Source organism: Melanerpes formicivorus, unplaced genomic scaffold, assembly GCF_026170545.1.
Source record: "Melanerpes formicivorus ecotype bairdi unplaced genomic scaffold, bMelFor1.0.p_v2 SCAF_290, whole genome shotgun sequence".
NCBI classification, from domain to species: Eukaryota; Metazoa; Chordata; class Aves; order Piciformes; family Picidae; genus Melanerpes; species Melanerpes formicivorus.
The window spans coordinates 173,817-195,159 of NW_027142642.1; the positions used below are offsets into that span (position 1 = coordinate 173,817).

The 21,343-nt window shown below is 67.8% G+C and overlaps 3 protein-coding genes across 6 annotated transcripts; 2 read left to right on the plus strand and 1 right to left on the minus strand.

Annotated features, from left to right (window-relative positions):
• The first annotated feature begins 331 nt into the window (after positions 1–331).
• On the plus strand, positions 332–11,018 carry RRP8 (ribosomal RNA processing 8). 4 transcript variants are annotated; one of them, XM_068170166.1, is made up of 18 exons: positions 332–484; positions 565–748; positions 837–1,221; positions 1,458–1,587; positions 1,783–1,889; positions 2,003–2,099; positions 4,262–4,435; positions 4,526–4,819; positions 5,233–5,312; positions 5,552–5,690; positions 6,040–6,174; positions 6,355–6,478; positions 6,557–6,693; positions 6,937–7,050; positions 7,896–8,077; positions 8,501–8,726; positions 9,646–9,856; positions 10,578–11,018. In XM_068170166.1, the coding sequence occupies exons 1-18, from the start codon at positions 413–415 to the stop codon at positions 10,844–10,846; spliced, it is 3,060 nt and encodes a 1,019-aa protein (XP_068026267.1). In that variant the 5' UTR covers positions 332–412; the 3' UTR covers positions 10,847–11,018. The 4 variants fall into 4 exon arrangements, with proteins under 4 accessions (XP_068026267.1, XP_068026268.1, XP_068026269.1 ...); XM_068170167.1 differs by having other exon boundaries at positions 870–1,221; XM_068170168.1 differs by lacking the exons at positions 332–484; positions 565–748; positions 1,458–1,587 and having other exon boundaries at positions 1,141–1,221.
• Positions 11,019–11,788: 770 nt separating this feature from the next.
• Positions 11,789–13,257, minus strand: TIMM10B (translocase of inner mitochondrial membrane 10B). Its single transcript, XM_068170153.1, has 3 exons — positions 13,144–13,257; positions 12,394–12,489; positions 11,789–12,314 (listed from the first exon to the last, which is right to left on the minus strand). The coding sequence occupies exons 1-3, from the start codon at positions 13,180–13,182 to the stop codon at positions 12,114–12,116; spliced, it is 336 nt and encodes a 111-aa protein (XP_068026254.1). The 5' UTR covers positions 13,183–13,257; the 3' UTR covers positions 11,789–12,113.
• Positions 13,258–13,332: 75 nt separating this feature from the next.
• Positions 13,333–20,949, plus strand: ARFIP2 (ADP ribosylation factor interacting protein 2). Its single transcript, XM_068170161.1, has 8 exons — positions 13,333–13,438; positions 14,567–14,673; positions 15,070–15,178; positions 16,498–16,613; positions 16,698–16,919; positions 17,808–17,965; positions 18,419–18,593; positions 19,709–20,949. Exons 2-8 carry the CDS (start codon positions 14,575–14,577, stop codon positions 19,862–19,864), a joined length of 1,035 nt encoding a protein of 344 aa, XP_068026262.1. The 5' UTR covers positions 13,333–13,438; positions 14,567–14,574; the 3' UTR covers positions 19,865–20,949.
• The last annotated feature ends 394 nt before the right edge of the window (positions 20,950–21,343 follow it).

Here is a 21,343-nt window from a genome sequence, read left to right on the forward strand (position 1 = left end):
ACACTGCACCGGCAACGGCCCCGGGGGTTTTGTGGGACTCCGGGCGCGAGCAGCCTGGGCGGCGGCACCGAGCAACGGCACCGAGCAGCGGCACCGGGGAACACTGAGAGCGGCCAAGACCGGGCAGGGGATGGGGGACACCACCTGGGGCGGGGGACACCACCTGGGGCGGGGCTAAGCCCTCGGGGGGTGGGGCTAGACATGCAGTGGGCGGGGCTAAACAGTCCGGGCGCGCCTGGGGGCGGAGCCAGATCGCTCCTCACCCCGTCCGCTAGGGGACGGCGGTGTCTCGGCTGCGGTCGGGGCCGCTCTATCCCTGCCGCTCCCCACACGTGGTTCCGGTACCGCGCGGGGCTGCGGGCGCTCGGCGGAGCTGCCGCTGCCGTTGGCGGCCCAGGCGGGCCCCGCGGCCATGTTCGAGGAGGAGGTGGAGTGGAGCGATGGGGCAGAGCCCCGCTGCGCCCCCCAGGCCCCGGGCCGGCCGGTAAGGGGAGCGCAGGGGCCGCGGCGGGCCGGGCCGGTTTCTGGGCACGGCGGACGTGACCGGTCCCGCGCCCTCCCCAGGCCTCCGCGGTGGTGTTGAAGAAGCGGCGGCGGCGGCGGCTCCCGGGGTGCTGCGCGGCCGAGCCCGGTCAGGACGAGGAGCCGGCGCGGAAGGCCCCCGGGAAGAGGCGGCGAGCGGCGAAGCGCAGGGCTGCGGCCGGGGAGCCCCGGAAGGACAGGGAACAGCATCAGCGCCCCGAGGGAGGTACCGCTGGCAGGGAACTGGGAGCGGGGAGCGGGGCGCGGGGCCCGGGGCCGCCCGCCGCCGCCCTGACCCCGCTCGGTCCCCTCAGACGCGCCGGCTGAGCCGCCTGGGCTGCCCGTAGCTGCCGCCGGGGAGCCGCCGCGGAAGCAGCGGAGGAAAAAGCGGGGCCCGAAGAAGGAGCCGCTGGCGGGGCCCTTGGCAGAGCTGGACTCGGTTACCTCGGGACTGGCTGGCAAGGACGCGGGTGCCGCGGATCGGTCTGAGACCCTGCGGGCGCGCATGGAAGAGCGGCTGCTGGGCGCCCGGTTTCGGTACCTGAACGAGCGGCTGTACACCAGCAGCAGCCGGGAGGCAGCGCAGCTCTTCCGCAGCGACCCCGAGGCCTTCGAGATTTACCACCAGGGCTTCGCCCGGCAGGTCGCCCGCTGGCCGCAGAATCCCACCGACCGTATCGTCCGGTACCTGCGGAAACGGTGAGCGGGGGAGCAGCGGGAGCGGGGGGACACCGGGAGCGGGAGGCGGTGGGGCCGGGGAGCAGCGGGAGCGGGGGGACACCGGGAGCGGGAGGCGGTGGGGCCGAGGAGCAGCGGGGGGCAGCGGGACTGGGAAGCAGCCGGGAGCACCGGGGGCCGTGGTGGGAGGCAGGGCTGGGGAGCAGCAGCCGGCGAGGTGCGGGAGAAGGGCGTCCTGAGCACCGCTGTGCCCCCAGCCCGGCCTCGCTGGTGGTGGCCGATTTCGGGTGCGGGGACTGCAAGGTCGCTAGGAGCGTCCCCAACAAGGTCCATTGCTTTGATCTCCTGCCGCTGTGCCCCCGAGTCACCGTCTGCGACATGGCCCAGGTATGGCAGGCACCGGGGAGCTACCCTAAGACGGGTCATTAGGTGTCTTGAGGGTCCCTCCTGCTAAGGCAGCACAGAAACTAGGGGCCCTCCAGGCAGGGGCTCCCAGAGAAGACCCTAGGATGAATCCAAGAGCCTATGGAGGGACTGAAGGCCAGGGGCTCCTGTCCCCTCTTCACCCCCCTGTTTCCGCAGGTGCCCTTGGAGGCTGAGTCAGTGGACATTGGTGTGTTCTGCCTGGCACTGATGGGCACCAATCTGCAGGAGATCCTGGAGGAGGCCAACCGTGTGCTGAAGCCAGGGTGGGTAATGGTGCCAGTGCCAGTCTGGTGCTGGGAGGGCAGCAGGGTGGGCAGTGGGGAGCAGAGAAGCGGGCTATGCCCCCAGAGTGTCAGCAGGGCTGGCTGTTGCACAGGGGCACGCTGCTGGTGGCAGAGGTTGCCAGCCGCTTCGAGAGCATCCGCAGCTTCCTGAGCGCCATGGCACAGCTGGGCTTCAGGAGCGTCTCCAAGGTGGGTCCTTGGGCACGGGGGCTGGGGGACCTGGGTGGCCCACTGGGGGAAAGGGGTGGGGGATCTGCAATGGGGATCTGGGGGTTAGAAGAAGCTGAACAGGCATGGGGTTCTGGAGTCTGTAGTGAGGTAGAGGTGGGAATTGAGGTCCTAGTAGGTAGGTGGTGGTCCTGGGGAAGAGGAAATGGCAGGGGTGTGGAGTGTGCTGTCCTGGGGCCCACAGAAACACTGCTTGGAATCTAGGGAGCACCTGGAGGTCCTGGGGCAGTGGGGATGGGGTTTAGGGTCCTGGGGGTGCAGGGATGAAGCTTGGGGTCCTGAGGGTGGTTCGGGGGTCACAGAGCCCAGGGGAAGGTGGTGACGGGGTGTGGGGTCCCCAGGACCTCTCCAGCAGCTTTTTCTACTTCCTGGAGTTTACCAAGACCGGAGCCTCCCGCGGCCGCCCTGTGCCCGGGCTGCAGCTGCTGCCCTGTCTCTACAAGCGGCGGTGAGCGGGGCGGAGCCTGCCCGCATGATCCCACCCTCGACCCCATCCTCACCTGCGATTGGTCCACGGGTACCGAGGAGGCGGGGCTACACGGGGCAGCCTTGCCCCCGCCACGACCCACCAATGGACATAGGGGCGGGGGCTGCGTTGGATGGTTCCACCCCCGCTGCGGTCAAACCAATGAGCCTGCGGGGGCAGAGTCGCAGGTGGGGCTGCTCGTGATGGCCCCGCCCTACGCAGGCGCGGTAGCCAATAAAGCAGCGTGTTGTCGGTGATGTTACCCTGGGTGGGCGCGGCTACGTCTGCGCACTGAGCGCGGGGCCTGCGCGGCGGCTCGGGGCCGGGATGGCGGCACCGGGCGGGCCGGGCCCCGGCGCAGGGCCGCTGGACATCAACCGTGCCGGTGTGGCCGAGCTGCAGGGAGCGCTCAGCGGCATCGGCCGCCGCCGAGCGCGTGGCATCGTCCGCAAGAGAGAGGTGCGGGGAACGGGCCCGGGCGTGGGAGCACTCTGCCGCCGGCAAGCGGTGCCGCCCTGCCCGGGGACGGACGGAGCTGCGCAGCCCGGCCGAGAGGCACCGACCGTCTCCGGTACCGGGAGCTCCGGGCGGTGGTCGGTTGGGAAGGGCGTGACGGCCACCGGACAGAGCGTGACGAGCACCGGGAAGGGTGTGACGGGCACCGGGAGGGGTGTGACCGGCACCACTGGCCTTCCCGGTCCCCGCAGCCGAGCCGGAAGCCCACAGCTGGGGTCATACTGGAGCCTGGCTGCCGTTCCCCGGTGCTGGTGGGGCTCTGTCCGGTGGAGGAGCAGCGTCTGCTGCCTGTCACAGCTGCGCTCGGTGCGGCGTTCGCGATCCTTGAGGGCTGTGGACAGAGCCCCGGCATAGGGTCTGGTGTGGGCGGTTGTCAGGCCCCGGATGACACGGGCGGGACTGGGGGCTGGCGCCGTGTCACCTCCACTGCTATCAGTGGGAGAGCCGGCGGGGCCGGGCCCGGGGCCGGAGAACCGCGGAAGAGCCGCGATGGTCGCAGGGGTGGCGGTGACCAGCTTAGGGTACCTGCTGGGGGCGTTGAGGGCATGTGGGGCAGTTTCTGCAGGGGGTTCTGGTGCCCAGCCCCGGAGCCCCCAGTCCTAGCGCCGTGAGGTCAGAGGCATCTCTGGAGATCACCCATAGCGCAGTGCCGAGGGGCTGGAATCCCCCCGTGGGAGGAGGCTGCGCAACTCCTCTGGGCAACTCCGGAGCGCCTCGGGCGGTGCCAACATCGCTCGGGGCTCAGCAGAGTCGGGGAAGCTCTCTGCGGTGGCAGCAGTGTGAAAGTGCCACCGGGCTGGTACACCCCGAGGTCCCTGCCCCGGAGGCAGCTGGTGGTGGTGCCGGCCCCAGAAGCAGGCATGGGGCGGAGGCTATGTCCTGCGTGGGCTGCTCCCGGGGCTGGCAGCTCCGTGCTGAGCCTTGGACCCTTGGGCTGGGGAGGACCTTGGAGGGCCCAGCTTCCAAATGCCAACTTTAGCAATACAACTCCAGGCCTTGGAGATCTCTGCAGGGCTGGGGGCTTCAGCAACACCCCGGGTAGCCTGTGCCAGACATGGGCATCCATGAAGGGGCCCCGACTGCCCCCCATGGCTCCCCTGGTGCCACCTGAGGCCGCCAAGGGCACTGCTGTGTCCCGCAGGAGCTGAGGGGCTTCAGTTGCCTGGAGGAGCTGCTGCAGGTGAAGGGCATCACACAGAGGGTGCTGGAGCTCAACTGGCAGCGGCTGCACTGTGGGCACCGGGGGGGCACTGACAGGCACGGCCCTGGGGACAGCACAGCTCAGGCTGGGGACAGCTCAGAGCCCCCAGCACAGGTGAGTTCCTGTGTCCCCCCGCCAGTGCTCCTAGTGTCCCCCTACTAGTGCTCCCACTGCCCCCCCTCCAGCTCCCAGTGTCCCCCACAGGTGCCCCATGCTGACGATGAGGCGAGTGAGGAAGATTCTGGCTCCTGGCACCCTGGGCACTGCAGGGAGGGGACCCTGGCACCCGTGCCCACTGGCTCCTGTGGTTCTGGTGGCCCCAGGGACCTTTCCAGGGTTGGGGGGGAGCAGGAAGAAGATGAAGAAGAGGAGGAGGAGGAAGACGAGGAAGAAGAAGAGGAGGATGATGAAGGCAATCTCTACCTCTACTATAGCTTGGGCCAGCGCTGGCTCCACTGCCAGCCTGGGAGGCACCTCCTGCGCCACCTGCGCCCACAGGTACCTGCTGGGGGCACCTCGGGGGGTTCTGAGGGACCTGGGGGCATCTGAGGGGGTTCTGAGCATGGCTGGGAGAAGCTTTGACTGGTGTGGGGCCGCCCCTGTTGCCAGGGTGGCTGTTGGAGGAGGCTCTGCAGGCAGCTTAAGGCCTCAGACAAGCCCCGGGGCAGATGCTCAGAGCCCTGATCTAGAGCTCTCCAGCACTTCCCAGGTTCCTTCCACCCCAACCCCTCCATGGTTCCAGTACCCAGCAGCTTCTCTGCAGACCACGGCGTGAGCATGTGCTCAGGGGTGCCCCAGGCTGGGTCCCTGGCACTGTGGTTGGCACACTGGCGGCCTGAGGAGTCCCTGGAGCCCTGGGCCTTCCTCTGGTGCCCTCTGCCCTACCCCAGCCTGGTTGTTCTCACTTGCAGGGGAAGCGAAAGTCAGAGCCAGGTGGGGATGGAGCCCTGGCCCCAGGCAAGAAGCTCTGCAGGGGCTCGGAGTTCAGCAGGTGAGCAGAGACCCCCAGGGGTCAGCTGGCGACCTCCTGAGGGTCTCCTGGAGATCTTCTGGTGGTCTCTTGGTGGGGCTGGTGAGGTCTCCATCCTTGGGGACAGCCCAGAGCCACCAGGGTTGGACCAGGAGACCTCTGGACTTCTCCTGGTGGATGGTGGTCCGTGGGGACCTCCCTGGGTGCTGGTGGTCCATGGGGACACTTCTGGGGTCCTGACTGTGCCGTGGTGCCCCCAGGACCCTGGGTCCCTGCACTCCCAGCCCCACCACCACCTTTGGGGACCTGAGGAATGCGCAGGGGGCTCCAGGCCGCCGCCGCCGCATGCCCTCCGTGGTGCCCCCACCCGAGCTCCAGGACTGGCTCCAGACCTTCCAGGTAGCTGCTGAGGCACTGCCAGGGACTGACCGAGGGGCTTGGGGCTGGGGGTGCCCAGCCTTGGGGCTCCAGCGCCAGGAAGCCTCCTGGGGGAGGGTTTGAGTCCCCCCCCAGGGCCTTGTGCCTTGGGGCACAGGAGGGCTCCTGGTGCCCATCCTGCAGGGCTGTGCCTACTGCCACCCCAGCTCCGCCTCACAGGGCTTGTCGCGATCCCAGTGCCAGCTCCAGCTGGAGGGTGGTGGTGCCCGGGGGGGTGCTGGCACTCTGCTGGGGGGCTGCTGTCACAGTGCCCAGGGGGTGCTGGCACTCTGCTGGGGGGGTGCTGTCACGGTGCCCGCTGTGCCCGCAGCGCTGGAGTGGGCAGGAGAAGCTGCTGGCCCTGGACGAGCTGATCGACCGCTGCGAGCCCCCCCAGATCCGGCACATGATGCAGGTCATCGAGCCCCAGTTCCAGAGGGACTTCATCTCCCTGCTGCCCAAGGAGGTGCGCACGGCATGGGCACAGGGCGCACCCACAGCGGGGGCTGTTGGGATCTCTCTTTCTAGGGGGCTGGGGGTTCCTGGGGACCTCTCCTGGGTGCTGGTGGCTCCCATGCCGCAAGGCAGGATGCTGGGGGGCCGGGCAGCAGGCAGCAGCCCTGGCAGTGCCCGGTACCCCCTGCAGCTTGCCCTCTACGTCCTCTCGTTCCTGGAGCCCCGGGACCTGCTGCGTGCGGCCCAGACCTGCCGCTACTGGCGGCTGCTGGCCGAGGACAACCTGCTCTGGAGGGAGAAGTGCCGCGAGGAGGGTGAGGACCCCCCGACGGTGCCCCCTGCGCTGCCCCGCGCCCCCAGCGTGGTGCCAGCGCCCAGTGTCGCCCTCGCAGGCATCGAGGAGCCCCTGGCCCCGCGGCGGCGCCGGCTGCTGAGCCCTGGCTTCATGCACAGCCCCTGGAAGCTGGCATTCCTGCGGCAGCACCGCATCGACGCCAACTGGCGCAGCGGCGACCTGCGGCCCCCCAAGGTGGGCACCGGCTGGGGCTGGCAGGGCAAGGGAAACAACTACCACCCCAGCACTGTCCCAGCTCCTCTGACGCATGGTCCTCAGCACCACAGCTCCAGGGCTTGGAGACCCCTCTAGGGCTGGGGACTCCATTACTGCCCTTAGCAGTCTGGGCCAGGCCTGGACAACCCTCAAGGAGCACAAATTGTTCCTCAGGGCCAACCTCAACTGAGGTGTTCCCAGCTGCTGTCTGTCCGTCCTCAGGTGCTGAAGGGCCACGACGATCACGTGATCACCTGCCTGCAGTTCTGCGGCAACCGAATCGTCAGCGGCTCTGACGACAACACCCTCAAGGTCTGGTCGGCACTCACCGGCGAGGTGAGCACCGGGACAGCCCCCGGGCCACCCACACAGCCCCGGGACAGCACCAGGACACACCCACGGCACCCCCAGGGTAGCCACAAGGACACCCCCAGGACATCCCAACAGGCACAGCCACTGCCATGCTACTCCCACCCCACACCCATGCCACCCCCTGTGGCTGCTCTCCTGTCCCACCAGAGGCCCCGGAGCTGCTCCTTGGGAGGGCACCTTCAAAGGCCATAACACCTGCCAGTGTCAGCTGGTGCCAGCCCTGCAGCCAGCAGGGACAGCCCCAAGCAGAGCTTAGAGTCCCAAACAACCTGCCCTGGGTTGGTGCCAACCAAGGGGCATCTCCCACCTTCTTGGGCACCCTGAGCCAGGCTCTCCCCAGCCTCCTACTGAGGAACCTCCTCTGGTCTGTTGCTGACCCTCTGAGTGCCAAACCCTCCTCTTGGCACTGCCTGGCTCTGGGGGTGTCCCTTCCCAGCATAGAAAGACCATCAGGAGGTCCCTCCTGGGTAGGCTCTTGCTGGCTGTGGCCAGGCTGGGGAGAAGCCTTTGCAGCTCCAGGGATGGGCACAGAGGTGTCCCTGTGGGTGGGCAGGGAGCTTGGGGGGTCCTGAGCTGCACTGGCACAGAGCGGGAGGTGGGGCAGGGGCAGCCTGTGGGTGGTGACCCCACAGTGTCCCCAGTGTGGGCAGACCCTGGTGGGGCACATGGGTAGAGTGTGGGGCAGCCTGTGGGTGGCGCCCACAGTGTGCCCGCCCTGTCCCCAGTGCATCCAGACGCTGGTGGGGCACACCGGGGGGGTGTGGGGCAGCCTGTGAGCAGTGCCCACAGTGTGCCTGTGCTATCCCCAGTGCATCCAGACGCTGGTGGGGCACACCGGGGGTGTGTGGTCATCGCAGCTCCGCGGCTCCACGGTCATCAGCGGCTCCACCGACCGCACCCTGCGGGTCTGGGACGCCGACAGCGGCCGCTGCCTGCACACCCTGTACGGGCACACCTCCACCGTGCGCTGCATGCACCTCCATGGCACCAGGTACCCACTGCGGGGTGGGCATGGACCGGGTGTGGGCACTGGGGGCACTATGGGCATGTCACCACCATGTGCTGCATGCATCTGCATGGCAGCAGGTACCCAGCAATGGATATGGGGTGGGCACAGGGATAGGAATGGGCATAGGCAGGGGTGTGGATACAGGAATGGGCATGGGCAGTGAATGGGAACTGGAGTGGGAACAAAAAATGTGTGGGGATGGGAATGGGAATGGGAATGGGCACAGGAATGGGCATGGGAACAGGACTGGGGTCAGGCAGGCCAGCAGGTGCAGGCTGAGGTAGCCTAGGGTGCCCACTGTGTGATGCTGCCTAGTGCGCCCTGTGGCGATGGTGCCAGGCATAGGGCAACGCTGCCTGCAGTGCCCCGTGGTGGCCGCGGTGACGGTGGCCTCGGTGCCCGCAGGGTGGTGAGCGGGTCTCGGGATGCCACGCTGCGGCTGTGGGACATCGAGAGCGGGCAGTGCCTGCACGTGCTGCTGGGGCACGTGGCGGCCGTGCGCTGCGTGCAGTACGACGGGCATCGGGTGGTCAGCGGCGCCTACGACTACACCGTCAAGGTCTGGGACCCCGACACCGAGAGCTGCACCCACACCCTGCAGGGGCACACCAACAGAGTCTACTCGCTGCAGGTCTGTGGGCACGGGGGGCGGCACCACCCCCCATCCCCCATCCACCGCAGGGGCACTTCCCCTTGTGGCCCACCCACTGCAGGGGCACCACCCTTCTGGCCCCACCACCATGGGGAACCCCTGTGCTACCACCCTGGCACACAGCCTGTGCCCATAGCTGGCACCCAAAGGTTACCCAGTTCCATTCCCTTCTCCATCTCCAATGCCACCTCACCCAGCCCAGGCAGTTCCAGCAGGGGACAGCCACAGCCTCCCCTGGGCATCACAGCCTCTCTGGCAGCCTGTCCTAGAGCCAGATCTCTGCTCCCTGAGTCCAAGGGGGACCTGAGGGAGCTTGGAGAGGTTGAGCTGTGGAAGACCTTTAAGGTGATGCAGGCCAAGCACAGCTCCAGCCCTGCCCCAGCACCACCACCCCATGGCCCTCAGCACCACAGCTTCAGGCCTTGGCAATCTCTCCAGCCATAGGGACTCCACTACTGCCCTGGACAGCCTGGCACAGGCCTGGGCAAGCCTCAAGGGGCACAAATTGCTCCTCAAGGCCAAGCTCAACCTTCTCTGGCACAACCTGAGTGCTGGGGCAAGAGGAGATGGCCTCAGGAGCAGCCCTTGAGCCCCATCTGGCTGCAAGCTGCTCTCAGGGAGCTGCAGAGAGCCACAAGGTCTCCCCTCAGCCTCCTCTGCTGCAGCCTCAACCCCCCCAGGGCCCTCAGCTGCTCCTCACAACTTCTCCAGACCCTTCTGCTCCTTCTCTAGAACCCTCCCCAGCTTCCTTGCCCTGCCCCAGTCCTCAAGCTCCTCCTGGCAGGGAGTTGCCCAACCCTGCCCCCAGGCTTGCAGCTGTGAGCTCCCCAGTGCCCAGCCCAGGGGCACCATCCCTGCCCTGGAGGCCTGGCAGGGCTGACCCCTGCTGTCCTGGCAGTTCGATGGCATCCACATCGTCAGCGGCTCCCTGGACACCTCCATCCGCGTCTGGGATGTGGAGAGTGGGAACTGCCTGCACACCCTGATGGGACACCAGTCCCTCACCAGCGGCATGGAGCTGAGGGACAACATCCTGGTGTCTGGCAACGCCGACTCCACCGTCAAGATCTGGGACATCAAAACAGGGCAGTGCCTGCAGACCCTGCAGGGTGAGTCTGGGGGCACCGGGGGGGTGAAGGGAGCCCAGAGCTCATCCAGCACAACCCCAGCAGGGACAGCACCAATCAGAGCTGAGAACCACAACCAGTGTGCCCTGGGCTGGTGCCAGCCAGAGGGCATTTCCCACCTCCATGGGCACCCTGGGCCAGGTTCTCCCCAGCCTTCAGCTGAAGAACTTCTCCCTTCTCCCTTCTCTGCTCTGAGGCTCCCTCCTGGAGCTCCAAGCCATTCCCCTTGGGCCTGGCTCTGGCCCTGTGCTCCCTGATGGAGTCATGGAAGCACAGCAGCTTTGGGTAGGAAGGACCTTCCAGGACCACCCAGTGCCAGCCCTGCCACAAGCTGAGACCTCTGCCCCTGGAGCAGGTTCCCCAGAACAGCCCCACCCAGCCTCTCCCCACTGCAGAGCTTCCTTCTCTTGCTTGTCCTCAGGGGCACCTCTGGAGGTGCTTCAGCAGGTCTACAGCTGAGCTGTGCTGGTGACTCCGGGGTGGAGTTCCATCCCCTTCTTCCTCTCTTCCATCCCCTGTTGTCTCCATCTGCTTCCCTTCCTCCATCTTCTCCTCCTTTCTAACCACCTTCTGCCCCACCTCTGCCTGGTGCAGCACCTCCTGCCCGCAGGCAGCTGGCACCGGGCTCGGTGGGTGGCGGCGGTGGTACCGCTGAGGCCAGCCGGGGCTGGCAGCGGCAGCGCTGAGCCGCTCGGTCCCGCAGGGCCCAGCAAGCATCAGAGCGCCGTGACCTGCCTGCAGTTCAGCTCCAAGTTCGTGGTGACCTCCTCGGACGACGGCACCGTGAAGCTGTGGGACCTGCGCACCGGCGAGTTCCTGCGCAACCTGGTGGCGCTGGAGAGCGGCGGCAGCGGCGGCGTCGTCTGGCGGATCCGCGCCTCCAACACCAAGCTGGTCTGTGCCGTCGGCAGCCGCAACGGCACCGAGGAGACCAAGCTGCTGGTGCTGGACTTCGAGGTGGACCTCAAGTGACCCGGCGGGGCCGGGCTGGGGGCGGCTGGGGAGGGGGCTCGGTGGGGCTGGACCCGGCGCCGGGCCCCGCGGGGCCCCCCCGGGGCCTTATTTATGGCGCAGAGCTCAGGGCAGCGGCGCCTTTTGTACCTCACAATAGACTCTATTTGTGTAGAGATGTCTCCTGCTGCTCCACCCCCTGCTCCATCTTCTGTTCCTCCTGCTCCATTCCCTGCCCATCTCCTTTTATACCTCATCATAGACTCTATTGGTGTAGAGAGGTCTCTTGCTCCACTTTATGATTCTCCTCTGTCTTTTCCATCTTCCCTCTCCATCTCCACTTTCTTCTCCTTTCTCCATGTCATGGAATCATTTGGGACTTCAAACACCATCCACTGCCAATCCCCTGCCCACACCTCCTACTGGAGCAGGTTGCTAAAGGCCTCCTCTTCTTCCTCTCCTTCTGCTTCTCCTTCTCCTCCTCCTGAGGCTCCTGGCCCTACCCCAAGGCCTTCCTGGCACTGGGCCGTGCTGGGCTGGCTGGGCAGGAACAGGAGGGGGGAGACCTCCCCCAAGCCCAACCTCACCCTAGCTGCTGTCCTGCACCCCTGGTAGGGTCCTTAGCCTGGAGTCATCAGCTGGAGGCTGCAGCACCTTCAGCCTGGGCACAGGCATCAGCCATGAAAGGGTTTGTGGGGGAAGAAACCTCCCAAGGTCATCTGCTCCAACCCTGCAGGGACATCCTCAAGCAGGGCAGGGAGCTCAGAGCCCGCAGCAACCTGCCCTGGCATGGTGCCAGCCATGGAGCATCTCCCACCTCCCTGGACACCCTGGGCCAGCGCTGCCCTGGCAGTGTTATTCCTTGATCCCTGGGGAGGTTGGAGAAGCCTCAGAGGTGATGGAGTCCAACCCAACCCCGCAGAGCTCCCTCAGCCACTCCTCACAGGCTCCCAACAGCAGAAGGTCACCCCCAGGACCTTTATTATCTCCAGAAGTTGTCTCCAGCCCAGGCCTGGAGCAGGAAGGGCTGGGGCAGAGCCTGGGTGGCATCTCCAGTGCCAGTGGAGATGCTGCTGCCCATTCTTGGTGCCCCCCACCCTGGCACAGCCATGGCCAGGGGGCTCCTGGTGCCACCACCGTCGGACACGGACCCTCAGGATCCTTCTGGCTGTGTCTTGGTGCAGGACCCCAGCTCCACACTGGGACAGACACCGTGTGCCAGGCCTGCACCGTGGCACTGGGTACTGGCATCTCCCACTGGCGGCGTGGGCACGGGGGGCACCCAGGGCTACGTCCCAGCACTGGCACCCCCCTGCGAGGGCTCCCCAGGGCCCGGTGCTGCTGGGGCGTCAGGAGAGGCGCCGGGGGGTGGCTCCTGGAGCTGCTGTGCTCGGCGCTGCAGGATGCTCGGCATGGTGGCCACGTAGGCTCGCACCAGGCGGTGGTTGGCGTGCACCAACTTCCCTGCACAGCCGTCCAGGCACCGCTCCTGCGGGCAGAGCATGTCAGGGGGGCACCGGGGGTCGCAGCGGGGAAACAGGGTGGCTTGGGGTGGAGCTAGGCCTCACCTCCTGTCCCGTGAGCAGCCGGTAGTTGAGGTTGGAGACGCAGTGGCGGAAGCAGAGCTCAGTCATCCGATTGTAGACCAGCAGGAAGTCCCTCAGCTGCGGCAGGGGCTGCTCAGTACCAGGCACCCCTGGCACCCCTCGGATGCCCCAGGGACCTCCTGCCAGCCCAGGACATCCCTGGCACCCCCCAAGGCCCACCCAGGTCTCCTGCCAACCCGGGGCCCCCACAGCCCTCAACGTACCCTGGGCCTGACACCTTCTGGTTCCCCAGCGCCCCCTGCATCTACTGACCCCCTCCAGCAGCCAGGGGCCCTCGGGAGACCCCAACACCCCCGGCCCCACCAGGATGTGGGACACTTCCCCTCCCCCCGCCATCCATGCAGGCAGCCCCCAGAACCCTCAGCAGCTCTGGGACCTTGGCCCCTCAGGACCCGCGGACAGCCGGTACCAACCCTAGGACCGCATCTGCGGAGCCCCCAGCCTCGGACCCCCTCTGGACATCCCCAACCACGCCAACATCCACCCAACCCAGGGCTTCCCACTACCCCTCAACCCCTCCTGGGACCACTTAGGACCCCCGGGACATCCCGAGACTCGGCACCTCAGGTACCCTCCCCGTACCCAAGATCTCCTGAAGCTCTCGAGGACCGGGACCCTACGGCATCCCAGACACCCCCCCGGCCCTCGTGCCAGCCCTGGGCCCCCGGGCCTGCCAGCCCAGCCTGGAGACCCCGGCCCGGCCGCACTCACACTGCGCAGCTGCTGCTGGTGCTCGGCCGCGGGGTCCATCCCGCGGTGCCCCGGCACGGTCACGCCGCCCTCGCGGGGGCCGCACGGCGGCGCTAACGGCGACGCTAACGTCACTTCCGGCGCATGGGGCGCACCCCCCCTCCCCCCCCCACCCCCACCCCCCGGCGCGTTCTGGCGACGACAGTTCCGGGCCCGTCTCGCGCCGTGACGCGGCTTCCGGCGGGGCCCGGGCCGAGGCGGATCCGGGGCTCCCGAGCTGCGGGCGGCGGGGCCCGGCCGGGGCCGGGCGGCGCAGGTGGGCGGGGGAGCGGCACGGGGCCGCCGCGAGAGCGGGAAAGGCCGGAACCGAGGGCTGCCTGGGGCCCGGGGCGGGAGGGAGCCGGGGGGAGAGGGGCCGGTGATACGCGGCCTGCGGGGCCTGGGCCGTGCCGGTGCCTGGGGCCGTTCTGCCGCCTGGGGCCGTTCTGCCGCCTGGGGCCGTTCTGCCGCCTGGGGCCGTTCTGCCGCCTGGGGCCGTTCTGCCGCCTGGGGCCGTTCTGCCGCCTGGGGCCGTTCTGCCGCCTGGGGCCGTTCTGCCGCCTGGGGCCGTTCTGCCGCCTGGGGCCGTTCTGCCGCCTGGGGCCGTTCTGCCGCCTGGGGCCGTGCCGGTGCCGACTGCTGCAGGCAGGGCCCCTCCGGCACAGCCGGATCCCGGGGCGACCGCGGGCGGGCCGGGGGGGTGACCCTGGGCCGGGGCCGCGGACGACTGTTGCGGCTTTCCCCTGGGCCTGGCGAGTTCCCCTCTCCTGGGGGTCCCCTGTGAGGCGGGGCCGGGCGCCGCGCGCCCTCCCCGGGAGAAGTTGAGCCGGACCCCCGTGGTCCCTGTGTGCTGGGGGCTCCCGGTCGGACCGGGAGGGGCTCGTCGCCCCCATGGGGCTGCCCCGGGCTGGGCACCGGCTAGCGGTGGGATCAGCCCCACGAACGGCGCGGGCTGGGCGGCTCCGCTGCGGGCAGGCGCCGGAGGGTGCCGGCTAGGGCTGGGTGCTGCGTCCCCGCTCTCGCTGCGCTTCTCCCGGTGGCCGCTGCTCTCCGGTCCCCGGGGCTGTGACCTTGCCTAGCCGGGCGGTTAACGGAGCCCGCGGCCCGGATCGGGTGCCAGGCACCGCCCGCGCTGGAATGTGCCCGGACAGGTCTGGGCGCAGCAGCTCCCGGCTGCGGACGTGGCCGCGGGCTGCGGGCCAGGGCCGGCCCCACTGCCTGCATCGGGACGGGGTGGGGCCCGGGTGCCGGGGTGCCGGGGCCCGGGTGATGGGGTCCCGGTGCTGGTGTGCCGGTGACGGTGCCCGGGTGACAGTGTGCTGGTGCCCTGCTGCCCGGGTACCGGTGTCGGGGTGCTAGTGCCTGGGTGCCGGTGTCCCGGTGACGGTGTGCCGCTGCCCCGCAGCCCCGAGGATGTCGGAAGGGCTCCTGGGCAAAGCGGCCACCATGGAGATCCCAATCAGCAGCAACGGCGACGCCGGCAGCCTGCCCGAGGACGACAGCTTGGAGCAGGTGGGTGCCCGGCAGGGACCCCCCTGAGCCCCCGGCCGTGCTGGGCTGTACCCGGCTGTACCTGGCCGTGCCAAGCTGTGCCAGGCTATATGAGGCTGTACCTGGCCGTGCCAAGCTGTGCCAAGCTGTGCCAGGCTATACTTGTCTGTGTCTGGTCATGCCAAGCTGTGCCAGCTTGTACTAGGTCATGCTAGACTGTGTTTAGCCCTTCCAAGCCGTGTCGGGCTGTGATAAGCTGTGCCAGTCCATACCAAGTTGTGCCAACTTCTGCTAGGTTGTGCTAGGCTGCATTTAGCTGTTCCAGGCCATGCCAAGCTGTGCCAGGTTGTAACAGGCCGTGCTAGGCTGTGCTGCCAGGTGGTGCCAGGCTCAGGTGCCCGCTCTGCTCCCTGGCAGGACCTGCAGCAGGTGATGGTGTCGGGGCCCAACCTGAACGAGACCAGCATCGTGTCGGGCGGCTACGGCGGCACCGCTGAGGGCATCATCCCCACCAGCGCTATCAAAGGTGGGCACAGCCTGGCACTGGGGCTGGCATCAGTGGGAGTGGCGCTGTGTTGATGTGGAGCTGGGGGGGTGCAGGGTGGTGGTGCTGGAGGGGGCAGAGCCAGGTCCTGGCCTGTGGTAGTGCCAGGTGGGGATGTCCTGTGTGGGCACCTGGGCAGAGGCAGGGCTGGAGCTGGGCTGGTGCCTGTGGAGTCCCCTCTGTGGGTGTGGCACCTGGGTCTGCCCAGGCACTGCCCTTTGTGCAAGGGCTGCTGCCCAGCATTGTGCCATCTGCCTGGGCAAGGTGGCTCCAGCTTCAACTCCTGCAGCCTTCTCCAGGCCTGCCCTAACCTCTTCTGGGCTGGGTGCCCCTGCCAGCCCCTGCCCTTTGCTAGGTGCTGGCTCCTGGCTGCTTCCCTGGCAGTGAGTGGAGGCTCCATGATGCTGCCCTGCACCGGGGCTGGCACCTTGGCCCTGGCACACTGGGGCTGGCCTCATCCCCCTGTCCCCATCACACTGGGTCTGTCCCTGTCCCCGTGTCCCTGTCCACACGTCCTTGTCCCTCTGGGTCTGTCCCCCTGTCCCACTCATCTCTGATGTGTCCCTGTCCCCATTGCTGTGGGTCTGTCCCCATGCCCCTGGCCCTGGCCCCCTGTGCCCAGGGGGCTGCAGGAGGGTCCGGGAGTGTCTGTCTGTCAGCAGCCATCTCACATCTGTCCCTGTCACTCATCTCCTTCTGTTGCTGTCCTTGCTGCCACCACCCCTTGCCCATGTCCCTATGCCCATTCCCATGCCTATCCCTGTCCCCGTGCCCATCCTTGTGCCTGTCCCCCTCCCTGTCCCCATGCCCGTCCTTGTGCATGTGCCCATCCCCGTGCCCATCCCTGTCCCCGTGCCCGTCCCTGCCCGGTTTGCAGGCGGTCTCCTGCGTGCCCCCCCCCGCGGACCAGCTGTGCCCCCCAGCGCAGCGGCAGCTGGCAGGATGGCGCGGCCCCCCCCAGCAGGTACCACCCAGCCAGGGGCACCTGGGGCTGCCCGGGCACGGGGGTGGGCAGGGAGGTGTGGGGAGCCTGCCACTGCTGCTGAGCTCAGCTTGGCAGTGGCAACGTGCTGAGCCTGGCAGTGCCACTGTGCTGAGCCTGGCAGTGCCACCATGCAAACCTGGCAGTGCCACTGTGTTGAGCCTGACAGTGCCACTGAGCTCAGCCTGTGCCCGATACTGCCACTATGCGAACCTGGCACTGTCACAGTGCTGGGCCGGGCAGTGCCCCTGCCCTGTGCCCAGCATGGCCGTGCGGCTCACCTGGCAGTGCCTTGTGCCCACCCCGTCCCCACCCGCAGGCTCTACGCTGCACCAGCCCCATGCCAGCGCCACGCCTGGCGGGGAGGAGCTGGTGCGTGGCATCGCTGTGGAGAAGTTCGACATCGTCAAGAAGTGGGGCATCAACACCTACAAGGTCAGCGGGCACCTGCCCCTCCCCCCGTGCCCTCTGCCATGCCCGGTGGTGCCCACGCACGGCTGATGCCCGCTGTGCCCGCAGTGCACCAAGCAGCTGCTGTCGGAGCGCTTCGGGCGAGGCTCGCGCACAGTGGACCTGGAGCTGGAGGCTCAGATCGAGCTGCTGCGGGAGACCAAGCGGCGCTACGAGGGCATCCTGCAGCTGGCACGGGGCCTCACTGCCCACCTCTACAGCCTGGTGCAGACACAGCACGCCCTGGGCGACGCCTTCGCCGACCTCAGCCAGAAGTCGCCTGAGCTGCAGGTGGGCATCGCCTGCTGGGTGCTGGGGTGGGTACCGGGTGCTGGGACTCCTTGTGGGCACCCGGCTCAACCTGGCTACCAAAACCCATCCCCACACCAGCCCCTGCCCTGGGCACCACCCTAAGCAATAGACCTACACCGGGTACCTAAACTTCTTGCTGGCATCAGAACACAGCCCTGGTACCCATCCCCACCCAGGCACCAGCCCCGACCCTGGGTACTGATTCAGAGTCCCCTGGGGGAAGGATTTTGAGCCTCTTGGGCTTGGGTCAGCCCCAGGTGGGCAAGAAGGGTGGCAGCAGCCTGGGCTGGAGCAGCAATGGTGTGGGCAGCAGGAGCAGGGCAGGGATTGTGCCCCTGGGCTGGGCACTGGGGAGCCCACAGCTGCAAGCCTGGGGGCAGGGTTGGGCAACTCCCTGCCAGAAGGAGCTTGAGGGCTGGAGCAGGACCAGAGCAGGGCAAGGAAGCTGGGGAGGGGTTTGGGGAAGGAGGAGAAGGCTGTGGAGAAGTTGTGAGGAGCAGCTGAGGGCCCTGGGGGGGTTGAGGCTGCAGCAGAGGAGGCTGAGGGGAGACCTTGTGGCTCTCTGCAGCTCCCTGAGAGCAGCTTGCAGCCAGCTGGGGCTCAAGGGCTGCTCCTGAGGGCTGGGCCAAGAGGAGATGGCCTCAGGTTGTGTCAGGGGAGGTTGAGCTTGGCCCTGAGGAGCAATTGGTGCCCCTTGAGGGGTGCCCAGGCCTGTGGCAGGCTGCCCAGGGCAGCGGGGGAGTTCCCATGGCTGGAGGGATCTCCAAGGCCTGGAGCTGTGGTGCTGAGGGCCATGGGGTGGTGATGCTGGGGCAGATTTTCTTCACGCCAGCTGTGGCCCTGTCCCTGTGCCCGCTGTGCCCGCAGGAGGAGTTTGGGTACAACGCAGAGACGCAGAAGCTGCTGTGCAAGAACGGAGAGACCCTGCTGGGCGCTGTCAACTTCTTCGTCTCCAGCATCAACACTTTGGTCAACAAGACCATGGAGGACACCCTGATGACTGTCAAGCAGTACGAGACTGCCAGGTGCGGCGGGCACCGGGCACGGGGGGCAGGGCTGCGTGCCCCCAGGCCGCTGGTGGCTGTGCTCCTTCCTGCTGTGCTGCCCTTAGAGTTGTGCCCTCATGCCTGTGGCACCCTTACAGTTGTGTCCTCTTGGCTGTAGTCACTCTCATGCCTGTGGTGCCCTTGTGCCTGTACTGCACTCATGCCTGTGGCAGCCTTGTGGCTGTGGTGCTCTCCTGCCTGTGCCCTCATGGCTGTGGCACCCTTGTGGCTGTGGTGCTCTGCTGCCTGTGCCCTCATGCCTGTGGCAGCCTTGTGGCTGTGGTGCTCTCCTGCCTGTGCCCTCATGCCTCTGGCACCCTTGTGGCTGTGGTGCTCTGCTGCCTGTGCCCTCATGCCTGTGCTGCTCTCCCAACTTTCATCTCTGTCTCCTCCTCTCCCTCATCTCTTCCTCCCCCCCCACCGCGGTGCCAGGCTGGAGTACGACGCGTACCGCACAGACCTGGAGGAGCTGAGCCTGGCACCGCGGGATGCCAGCAGCCTGTGCCGGCTGGACAGTGCCCAGAGCCACTTCCAGAGCCACAAGGAGAAGTACGAGAGGCTGCGGGCGGACGTGGCCATCAAGCTCAAGTTCCTGGAGGAGAACAAGGTGGGCACAGCGCTGGCACCTGGGCATGGGGCCAGCATGTGGGCATGGAGCTGGCACCTGGGCACGGGGCTGGGGGCGTGGGCATGGGAGAGGGAGGCTTGGTATGGGGCTGGGTTGGGACTGTGCGGTGGGCACAGTGTGGGGCTGGGAGGGAGCTGTGGGTTCTGCCAGCTGCTCCTTGTGCCACTGAGGTCTCTATGGGTGGGTGGCATCCAAGAGACCCCCAAGGAGTGGCAGGGGAGCAGTTGCCAGTGCCCCCCTCTGCCAGTGCCCCCCTCTGCCACCCTCTGCCTGTTGGCTGCTTCTGGCATTCTCCAGCTCCTCCTGGCTCTGCTCCTCCTCCTCCTTCCCTCTCACCTTCTCTTCATCCCTTCTGGCTCAGCTTTTCCTCCTACTCCTCTCCCACTTCTCTTTCCTCCACCTCCCCATCCTCACCCTCTGCCCTGCCCCTGTGCCAGGCTGTGCTGGGGTCTGTGGGTTGGGTCTGTGGGCAGTGCCACGATGCCTGTTGGTGCCCGTGGGCAGTGCCACTATGCCTGTCAGTGCCCACGGGTGGTGCCACACTGCCCAACGGTTCCCAAGGGCAGTGCCATGATGCCCATCAGTTCCCGCGGGTGGTGCCACGATGCCCGTCGGTGCCCGCGTGTGGTGCCAGGATGGTGTCAGTGGCTGTGTGCAGTGCTATGGTGCCTGGGTGCAGGGCCAGGATGGTGTCAGTGCCTGTGTGCGGTGCCATGGTGCCCGTGTGCGGTGCCAGGATGGTGTCAGTGCCTGTGTGCGGTGCCATGGTGCCCGTGAGCAGTGCCAGGATGGTCTCGGTGCCTGTGTGTGGTGCCATGGTGCCTGTGTGTGGTGCCAGAATGGTGTCGGTGCCTGTGTGTGGTGCCATGGTGCCTGTGTGTGGTGCCAGGATGGCATCGGTGCCTGTGTGCGGTGCCATGGTGCCCGTGTGCGGTGCCAGGATGGTGTCGGTGCCTGTGTGCGGTGCCATGGTGCCCGTGAGCAGTGCCAGGATGGTGTTGGTGCCTGTGTGTGGTGCCATGGTGCCCGTGAGCAGTGCCAGGATGGCCGTCGGTGCCCGTGTGCGGTGCCACGGTGCCCGTTGGTGCCCGCAGGTGAAGGTGATGCACAAGCAGCTGCTGCTCTTCCACAACGCCATCTCTGCCTACTTCGCTGGCAACCAGCAGCAGCTGGAGCAGAGCCTCAAGCAGTTCAACATCAAGCTGCGGCCCCCGGGCGCCGAGAAGCCCTCCTGGCTCGAGGAGCAGTGACCCCCCCCCGGGGACCCTCTCCTGACTGGAGGAGCAGTAAGCCCCCTTGGGGACCCTCTCCTGGCTGGAAGAGCAGTGACCCCCCCCCCCGGGACCCCCCTCCTGGGGACTCCCTCCTGACTGGAGGAGCAGTGACCCCTCTGGGACCACTCCCCCCGGGGACCCCCTCCTGGTTGGAGGAGCAGTGACCCCCCCGAGGACCCCCTCCTGGCTGGAGGAGCAGAGATGCCCCCAGGACCCCCCCTGGGGACCCCCTCCTGGCTGGAGGAGCAGAGACACCCCCAGGACCCCCCCTGGGGACCCCCTCCTGGCTGGAGGAGCAGAGACCCCCCTCCCCCTCCCCTTCCTCCTGCTGCTGTGGGTTGGGGGAGTCCTGAGCCTGATCCCCTGGGACCCTCCTGGTAGTGCCCCCCTGCTGCTGTGGGGATCCTGCCCCCCAGGACTCCTGCCCTCCCCCCCCAGTTCCAGCCTTGTCCCCCCCTCAGAGGGTGGCCCTGGGGGGGGCTCTGGGTACCCAAACTGACCCTGGGGGGGCACAGGGTCCCCAGGAGTGGGCTGTGGGTCCCCACCTTGTCCTGGGGGGGGGGGGGGGGTGTCCATGGGTCTCCAACATGTCCTGGGGAGGTGTCTCTGTGTCCCCAGCCTGTTCCCAGCCCCTCCAGCCCCCCCCAGTGCAGGGTCCCCTCCCAGCTGCCCCCCAGCAGCTGCTCTTGCACTCTATGCCCCCTACACTACACTCCCCCCCACACCTGGATGGCTCTGTTGAGGGGGTCACAGGGTCCCCATCCCCCCAGGGCTGTTTTGGGGCTGGGGGGGGGGGGGGTTCTGTGCCCCTCTGCCCCCTCCCCTGACCCGGGGGAAGCTGGGGGGGGTGGGGGGGAGGGGGTTCCAACCAGGGACCAAACACTGGTGGCTGTGTCATGGGGGGGCGCTGTGACCCGGGGGGGGCTCAGCCCCAGCCCCCCCACCCCCCCCAGCACTTGGGCACTTTTGAGGCAAAACCTCAGGGTTTTGTTGAATTTTCCCCATCCTGTGACCCCCCCCCCCCCAGCCCCTCCCCCAGAATAAAACTGGTACCAATCGGAGCCCCTGGAGCTGCTGCTGGGGGGCAGGGGGCGTCTTGGGGGGCACCTGGCTCTGACCCCACCCTGGGCAAGGGCAGCTTCTGGGGCTTGGCACAGCCTGGCCTTGGCCACCTCTGGCCCTGGGCTGGGGTCCTGGGAGGCCTCAGCCCCACCCTGGGGGGTTAGGGGCACCTCTGGAGCCCACCCAGCCCCACCCCGTCTCCAGAAGGGGCACCCAGAGCAGGGTGCCCAGGGGCACAGTGTCCACATGGGTCTGGAGCTGCTGGGGTCATGGAGGCTGAGGGTGATGCCACCTGACAAGCAGGGCCAGGCTGGTCCAGGGAGCTCCAGGCCTGCCAGGTGGAGCTGGGTGCCAGCCCATGGAGCGGGGCATCCCAAGGGCAGTGCTGTGGCA

What these genes read in the sequence shown, in the direction of transcription:
- RRP8 (XM_068170166.1), top strand. Translation starts at nt 413, where the DNA reads ATGTTCGAGGAGGAGGTGGAGTGGAGCGATGGGGCAGAGCCCCGCTGC. An exon ending in ACTGGCTCCAGACCTTCCAG is followed by an intron (nt 5,691 to 6,039) that starts GTAGCTGCTGAG and finishes CTGTGCCCGCAG; the next exon opens with CGCTGGAGTGGGCAGGAGAA. An exon ending in ATGCACCTCCATGGCACCAG is followed by an intron (nt 8,078 to 8,500) that starts GTACCCACTGCG and finishes CGGTGCCCGCAG; the next exon opens with GGTGGTGAGCGGGTCTCGGG.
- TIMM10B (XM_068170153.1), bottom strand. Translation starts at nt 13,182, where the DNA reads ATGGACCCCGCGGCCGAGCACCAGCAGCAGCTGCGCAGT. An exon ending in ACCAGCAGCAGCTGCGCAGT is followed by an intron (nt 12,490 to 13,143) that starts GTGAGTGCGGCC and finishes CCCCTGCCGCAG; the next exon opens with CTGAGGGACTTCCTGCTGGT. An exon ending in GGCTGCTCACGGGACAGGAG is followed by an intron (nt 12,315 to 12,393) that starts GTGAGGCCTAGC and finishes CTCTGCCCGCAG; the next exon opens with GAGCGGTGCCTGGACGGCTG.
- ARFIP2 (XM_068170161.1), top strand. Translation starts at nt 14,575, where the DNA reads ATGTCGGAAGGGCTCCTGGGCAAAGCGGCCACCATGGAGATCCCAATC. An exon ending in AGGACGACAGCTTGGAGCAG is followed by an intron (nt 14,674 to 15,069) that starts GTGGGTGCCCGG and finishes GCTCCCTGGCAG; the next exon opens with GACCTGCAGCAGGTGATGGT. An exon ending in AGTTCCTGGAGGAGAACAAG is followed by an intron (nt 18,594 to 19,708) that starts GTGGGCACAGCG and finishes TGGTGCCCGCAG; the next exon opens with GTGAAGGTGATGCACAAGCA.